This window comes from Lactuca virosa, chromosome 9, assembly GCF_052849685.1.
Source record: "Lactuca virosa cultivar CGN04683 chromosome 9, Lactuca_virosa_CGN04683_v6, whole genome shotgun sequence".
Classification (NCBI taxonomy): domain Eukaryota; kingdom Viridiplantae; phylum Streptophyta; class Magnoliopsida; order Asterales; family Asteraceae; genus Lactuca; species Lactuca virosa.
This window is the reverse complement of record NC_136434.1, coordinates 123,187,151-123,195,742: the sequence shown is the minus strand read 5'-3', so window position 1 is coordinate 123,195,742 and position 8,592 is coordinate 123,187,151. Positions and strand designations below refer to the sequence as shown.

The 8,592-nt window shown below is 37.8% G+C and overlaps 1 protein-coding gene across 1 annotated transcript; it reads right to left on the bottom strand.

The window, feature by feature from the left end:
• Positions 1-453, bottom strand: LOC145139747 (uncharacterized). Its single transcript, XM_079073462.1, has one exon. It carries the CDS (start codon positions 451-453, stop codon positions 1-3), a length of 453 nt encoding a protein of 150 aa, XP_078929588.1.
• Positions 454-8,592: the final 8,139 nt, after the last annotated feature.

The window sequence follows — 8,592 nt, the reverse complement described above, 5'->3', positions numbered from 1 at the left end:
CTATTCCCTCCAGTAAACGATTTTCTTGATTTTGGAGAAGTAACCATGAACCGAAAGATCACCCATGGTAATAGAACGGAGATCACTTTCAAGTTGTAGAGCCATGGCATCCTTGTTTTCTCGGAACAAAGCTTCGATGTTAAGCCAAATCCTTCTAGCTGTAGCATTGTTGGAGTGGACAGAAGTGATAAGCGACTGGGACATAGAGCCAAATAGCCACAGTTTGACAAGGTTATCAAGCTGCTGCCATTCAGGGTCCGTAGGTGTAGTTGTAGGTTGATCAAAGGTGTTGTCGATATGGTCTAGAACACCAAATGCGATGCAATGAGCAGTAAAGAGGTCAGACCAGGGATCATAATTGAAGGTGGTGAGATCGAGTATGAGCGGAACATAGGTTTTTATGTTGGTGATGGCATAAGCTTTAGCAGGAGGGGCCGGAGGCTGGTCACCCATTTAGGGTTTAGGGAGAGAGACGAAGGTAGATGAAAGAGAGAAGAGAAGGGAGAAGGTTTTAGGAAGGTTGAGAAATTAGCTCTGATACCATGAAGATACGTATCATTCTCATTGATCCGTGATTGAATACAAAAGGAAATATATATATATATATATATATATATATATATATATATATATATATATATATATATAGAGAGAGAGAGAGAGAGAGAGAGAGAGACAATACAATAGCCGTTTGGGCTAAAAGGCCTAACACTATACATGGGCTAATACACAAAACACAAACGTATATACACTAACATCCAATTCATGGATTTTGGATACTAGGTTACTCGTCACATTTACAACAATAAATAAATGTTCATTGACATCAAGAAAGTTACAAGTATCGGGGTGTTGTTACTTAACCAAATTTCAGTGCAAGTTGATGAACGAGTAACACTCATAATAACTATAATATCTTTCTTAAAGATGCTCAATCTGTCATGTAATTAGAACTCAACCTGATATATGTATCTTAAATTTCCATGGATTGAACTGTTTTAGTTAAACTTTATCATAATTTTGCTCTTTTAAGATATATATCGAATAAGAAGGTTATTGGAAAAGCTAGAATTGAAGTTTGTCTTTACTTATTACTATAAGATAATGTTGTGGAAATACAAACCCATGTAGTTTTTATTCAAATCTGGCACAAACGGTTTATACATACCGTCTGATAATAAGTTAAAATTACTTAATGATATTTTGATTTCCAACAAAGAATTTAATAAGCATGCTTGTTCTAAATACACATTAGATAAGCAAAGATATTACCATTTGTTTCATCAAACATTATTGCCAATAACCCTTTGATTTGATGCACCGTGATGTGTGGAGGCCTTGTAATAAGTTAAAATTACTTAATGGTATTTTTGTTACCATCGTTGACGATTGTACACATTTTACATGCATTTATTTTCTTAAGCACGATTTTATAGTACAAAGCATCATTCCATGATTTTTGGACATCGTTGCATCTCACATTGAAACAAAATCAAGGCATTTCATCCTTATAATGCAAAATAATTGGTATTCATGTAATATTTCATGCTAAAGATATTTTGCATCAATTCTCTTATGTAGAAGGTCTCAATAAAACTTTGTGCGAAGAAAAAATCAACACCTCGTCAATGTGGCACAAGCTTTATCCGTTTAATCAAGTGTTCCCATATGTTATTGTTCTGATTGAATTTTGTGTTCAACGTATCACATAAATCATACTCCATCAAAGACTCTTGAGAGTTGAGAACGTATATGACAGATGTTGTGTTTTTTGGCGACCCTACAAGGATGAAGGCGTACTGTTTCTAGGATTTTAAAACAAAATAAGTATTCGACTCATGAGATGTTATATTTTCATGAAGGCACATTTCCATTCCACATTCATAGTATAAAAGTCAGCCTAATCCTTTTTTATAAATCTTATTCCTTGTATACATGATTCTCACCGGGATCATGAAACTGATCAGAATTTAATTATGACACAAAGTCAATTACAACCATTAACTTTAAATCAATTACCTACTTTGGATGAGCAATCTGTTCCTTTAAAAGTTGGTTATAGACCCAAGAAAATTTGTAATCTTTCATCTTGTATTCAAGATTACCATTGTAACTTGATCCTAAATACAACTTATGAAATCCATTCTAAATACCCACTTTCAAATTTGATTTCTTATTCCAAACTATCAACCATATATCAAGCATATACCATGGCCTTATCTTATAAGTTTGAACCTAAATAATATACTAAAGCATCAAATACTTAGAATAAAAAAAATTTATAACAGAGAAATTGTGTGCACTATAAGCAACAACACATGGACAAATTCTCTTATATCACATGATCACAAGGCACTTGGTTCACAATGAGTTTTTAAAATAATAAGAATATTTATCTATTAAATGATATAAGGCGAGGTTACTGGCTAAAGTACTCAATTAAAAGGAGTTGATTTCATTGACATTTACTCTCTTGTAGCTAATCTACTTACAGTCAAATTCTTATTGTCACTAACAAAACAACACTCTTGGCCTCTGTTAAAGTTGAATCTTAATAATGTACTTCTTAATAGTGACATAGACGAAGAAGTCTACATGCAACTGCCACAGGGATACACACATCAAACATGTTTCCAGTGGTATGCTAAAATTTCAAACTTTTTAATCTCTAAATATTTTACAAAGTCAAAAGCAGACTATTAATTCATTTTTTTATAGTTGAGAACATTGCCCTAACTGGTGCTTCATTGTAATATGTTAACGAAATACAGACAAGACCGAGCTTTTAATTCACGCTTAAAGACGTGAACACATTACAACACTTTTGGGACTTGAAATAGCTAGATAATAAGAGGGTATTTTAATTTAACAACCCCTATTTATTTTAGATTTGTTCGGATACACTAGTATGTTGGCAGCCAAACCAATGTAATACCGTATGGATCCAGCATGAAAAACCTCTAACTTTGAAGGTACTCCATTATCTTACCAATATCGACCTCTTATTGGTCGCTTAGTGTACCTTACCATAATTTGACCGTATATTGTCTATGATGTGAATCGTTTGAGTCGGTTAGTGACTAATTCTTGTATGCCTCATCTTCAAGCTGCAAATCATTTGTTATTTTTTTTGAATGTTAGCATTGGTCATGGATTATTTTTGTCACCCAAACCTTCCTTAAAGTTTCAAGTTTTTAATGCTTCCGATTGGGATGGATGCTCGGATAAGCATCATTCCATCACCTGTTTTTGCATTTTCATTGGCGATTCTTTGATCTCTCATGAATCGAAGAAACAACACAATCGTATATCACCCTTCCACATAAACAAAATATCGTGCTATTGACAATGCCACTAGTGAGATTATATGGCTTCAACATCTCTTACATAACTTTGGAGTGTCATCCTGAGAACCCACATTTGTTTTTTGTGACAAAAATTTAGCAATACAACTAGCTTCTAATCTTACTTTCCATGAAAGGACAAAGCAACTAGAAATATATTATCACTTTGTTTAGGATAAATAATGGATCATATAATCAAGTTCACGCGTATACAAGCTCAATACTAAGTTGATATATTCACCAAACCACTACACGTTAATTTTATCGATTGTTCTGAAAAACATTTTCGAGATCCATATTGTGAGGGTATATTAGATATGTAACTATCATGATTGTTAAATTAGTTAAGAACCGATTAACCATAGTTAGTTAATGAGTCAGCCTATTAGCTAGTGTGGTAACTGTGTCTTAAGGAGTCAAAAGATTGGTTTTTGGGGAAAATTGAGTGTCATGACGTGACCATAGGGTGGTCACGATGTGACAAGCCAATATGAGAAACGCGTTTTGGAACTGATCTCACGACGTGACACATAGGTGGTCACGACGTAAAGCCTGCTGCAGCCCAAGCCCATGATCTTTTAGGGTTTCCTTCGTATTTAAACCCCTCTAAGTCGATTTTAGGGTTCATTATCAGTCTCCATCACCCTCAAACCTCAGAAAAACCCTAACCCTAATTTCATTGGTGGTTCTTGGCCTTTTGGTGCATTTGGTAGCTTGAGGAAGGAGAAGGAGGTGCTCTAGTTGTAGATCTAGCAAGGAAACCTCATCATCATCATCATCATCATCTTGTACTTATTTTGAACCTTTGAAAGTGTCCAAGATCCAAACTTTATTACCCTATGTTGCCAGATCTAGACTTTTGTCCCATTTTTTCTTCATGTTGAGCAAGTTGGAATGGAAGGGATCCATAAAGTTAGCAACTTTAAGGGATCCATAAAGTTAGCAACTTTATGGATTCTAAGTGTCCCTTGGGTATTATAGAGTCCAGATCTAGAAGTTGGTGGAGTATTGGAGTCATGCATGAGAGTTTTGGTGTTATCCCTTTATTTTTGACCTAGAATGGATTGAGGACATGCATGGAGCATGCATGTCCATAAAGTAAACATTTTTATGGACCTTTGGAGTCCCCTTGAGCTCTGGAAAAGTTGGGGTTGGAGACTTAATGGTTTAAGGACTCATATTATTAAGGGTATGGTTCAGAACGAAGTCACGACGTGACACTAAGGGTGTCACGACGTGACCATGAAAGGATCCCCTGTTTGGGGTTTTCTGTTATATTCACGACGTGACTGAGGATGGCTCACATCGTGAATGGTGCTGAATAGGTTGTCCGTGACTGAGTTGGCTGAGTCGGGACGAGTTTGGGATCAGTCTGGGCGAGTTCTTATGACATGACCAAGGGATGGTCACGACGTGAGGCTCAATGGTTGAAGTTATTGGCCGTTGACTTTCACCTTGACCGTTGACTTGTTGACATGGGTTGACTTATGGTTAAACTAAGAGTTTTGGAGTGTAGAATGAGAGGGTACTCTTTATTGTTGTTAGGTTCCAAGTAGGATCAGTCCCTGGTGGGTGAGAGCTGTGGTGTTTAGCTGCTACTTGCAAGGCGAGTCTTCTCACTATACTTGCATGTGTGGTAGTATATGCATGCTGACCAACTGGGTCTTATTTGTTGATTGTTGTTATACGTGAACTGAGTTGCTGATAACTCCTGGATTGCTGATAATCCCCAGGGTTGCTGATAACCAGTGATGTGTGCTTTTAAACCATAGGGCATGCTGTTAGCCCATTGGGACTGCTAATAGTCGCCACAGTTGCTGATAACCCATAGTTATTTATATTTTCCGTGCTGTATGTGATATTCAGGACTACTGATAGTGCCAAGGCTGCTAATAATCGTTAGCTGATTATTATGCTGTGTTTTATGTGGTATTTTGAGGAACCCACTAAGCTTTGTGCTTACGGTTGTGGATTAAATGTTTTGCAGGTACTTATCGGATTGCAAAGGCAAGACTGTACACATACTTCAACAGTTTTATGATTTGGGATTCCGCATTATCTTCCTATTAACTCTGATTTCTAAATAATGGATTATGAACTGTAGAAGTAATTTTGATAAAATGGATGTTTTATTTAATTTAATAATGAAAAATTTAGCCTTGGTTTTTGGGATATTACAAGTTGGTATCAGAGCCCTGGTTTGAGGGATTTGGATGAACACTCATAGGATTCCAAACTCAAACTATGGAGTTGAGAGTGTGCTGGTGTGAGCACTTACGTATGGGGAAGTATGAGTTGGGAATCTAGGCAGTTTGCAATGGCTTTTTTAAGTATTTGGGTGTGCCAATACACCTGGTAGTGGTAGAGTTCCTAGAAAAGAATTTAGTATGTGCTCGTGCTTGAGAAGAATCATAGTTTGAGAGATCCTAGGATGGGCGGTAGTGAGTGCCTGTCGTGGCACAAGTATCTAAGATTGATAGTGGTCTGGTATAGCGACTTAGAGACTTTAAGGCAATTCTCGGGACACGTACGAATAGGTGTGGAAGGTAGTAGGAGCCCATACTACTGGAAGCACAAGATCCGTACTGGGATCGGGAAGGGTAAAAAAGGTTTCTAAGGAGCTAGGGAAGGGTAGATAGTATGGAATATCACTCTCTTAATTGCATTCGTTCTCGTCGCTGTCGGCCTGTTGGCTATGATTATGCAGAATGAGACCAGTAATTGTTTGGGATTTAGTGTCCATAGGAGTTTGGGTGTGGTTGGTGAAGACCAGTGAGGTTTAGATGATTCAGAGACATATAGGACCTTGCTAGAAGTAGTGCCAATCTGAGTTGCAGGACTCAAGAAGGAAGCCGTTGTGGCGATCGACGCAATGATTGCAGCTTGCGGCTGGGTGGTCTGCCGACGACAAGGGATGTTACCTTATGAACTAATGTCGTGTTTTTCTGCCTCCTGTTCTCGAGGGAGGAGATATCGGATATGGATCAGTCGATGGTTGAGATCAAGGTGGTGATCTCCTCATTAGTTCTGTTGTAAGAAGGTGAAGTTTGGTTCACAGTAAATCGTCTCTGTGTCACAACGAAGGGATATTTGAGACTCGATGGTTTGATGGCCAAGGTAAAGGCCATGTCATAGGTGGAATATGTATCGCATATCCTAGAGGGCCAGGTGTATCCGAGAGCGGGGCATTGAGTAGTTTTTGTTTTAGGACTCGAGAGAGTTCTGTAGTTATGATGGGTCTGTCGGAGCTATGTTTTGAGCATCTTTAGTGGATTCTTGAAGTTTAAAGAGGAGGATGATGTTGTGGATCAACTCTCCAAGTGTACGTTTTTCTGTGTGAAGGTTCAGTTTGGAAGGTGCTTAGTTTATCCAATGATGTTCTGGTCAATTTTGCTAATTTAGTTGGCGATGCTGGGTGAAAGGCCTTGGAAGTATCCATCTGAGATTCATATTTTCTTGTTTGAGGGATCATCTTGTGTTGTTCATGAAATCTGAGAGTCAAGTTGATTATGTTCATGATTAAGTCGGTATGATGCTTTGGGTGTTGTAGACATCAGTCGATGTTGGTTTGAACCCTAAGTAGGGGGAAATTGAGTTTTCTGCCTGGTGAATCATCGGTCGGTGTGATTTTATGGTTTCATCGCGATATGACAGAGAAATATGTAGTTCAAGGATGTTGGATTTTTCGTTTAGGGTTTATGGATGCATGAGGGAAGAAATTGGGCTATCATTGAAGTGCTTGTGATTTGGAAGTTTCTCGCCGCGTTTCGCAGGGATCCGTCAGAGTCCTCCATGGACGCGGAGAATTCAAGGTTTGGGCAGATCGTGAGTGCAGAGCAAGTTGTCGTTAGGTGTGTGTGTTGTCCTCGCAATAAAAATCTGATGGTTAAGGAACTTGTTTTGGCCAGTAGTTCCTTTTTTGGTAGATCCACGGATCTAGATGGAAGGGCGTTGAACCGCTCTTTTGTGCATAAAATTTAGAGATCATGGTTAGCTCGTGGTATGGGTCGGTTATTTATAGCCGAGAATGGGCAGTCATTGATGTGGAGGGCAGTTTCTGAGTTCAATAAGAGTATTTAATGGGGTTGTGTTCAGTATGTGTGGGATCATCGGGTTCAGTTCTTAACCCATTTTCAATCGTTGGTTGTTTCGTTATCGGTAACAATTGAGGTTATTCGAAGGATTCAAGCTGTATCATTTAAGGGTGCAACTGATGAGTCAACCCTTTTTCAAATTCAGTAAAGTTTTTATCTTGGTCCCCATGAAGGTGTCCTCTCGATTCCTTGAGTGACATCCTAGAACTCAGGTAAAAAACTATGGACAGTCATTCACAGTAAATCTCTTTGTAATTTGACTTATTGAGTTTTAGTGCATATCTTGTAAAATAAATAATTTCTATCCTACTATTATAAGATATCATATGGTATCTTACTTCCAAACATGTAAACTGTCTAACGAATCAAACAATTCAAACGACAACCCTAGTTAATGCGTCTGAAAAACTGAAAATTTGTATTAAGAAGTTGTGAGCGAAGCAAACATTTTAATCTCATAGTACATGTTCCCATGTTTCCAAAAATATAAAGAACGTCCAAAACGGAGTTCGTATGCAAAAGATATGACAGTTATAAGAAAATAAACAGTAAAACACTAACTTTTTTTAAACTGCTAAAACCGAATCGATCTGTGGAGGCACATGCACACCTCAGATGGAAATTTCGAGAGCGTTTTTGGACTCATGCTATGGTCTAATATTTAATTTCATACTTCAAATTTTTTTAGCAAAAATATTTGCAAAAGTCGAAAAATCAAGCGTTTCGGGCCATTTAAACGCGAAACTTAAAACACGATTCCTGGAGTTCTACAACTCGAAAAATTAATCTGTTCGCATTTTTGGAATCCTTAAGCTTGACTCTATCAAACGAGACTTTCGGAAAAATTATTTGATGTCGGGATCTCGCCGTACCAAACTAATATTGTTTTTGGGACTTTTGCTAAACATGACATCATTGTGGGGCCCACGAGGACTTACTAGACAAAAAAATCTGATTTGGCTCTCGGATCCTTTCTTGCCCACGTAATGCACCCTTCCCCTTCACCACCTTACTCCATCATCTCATATGGTACAAGCATGGCTAGCTTAGTGTGTTGATTTATAAAAGAGCATGGTGCTCATGGCTTGTGAGTGTCTTCTTAAGCTATAAATAGAGGGCCTTGAGCTCTCATTCTCTTCACAACTCATCAACAA

Excerpts from the sequence above, each read along its gene's own strand:
- LOC145139747 (XM_079073462.1), bottom strand. The coding sequence starts at position 453 with ATGGGTGACCAGCCTCCGGCCCCTCCTGCTAAAGCTTATGCCATCACC.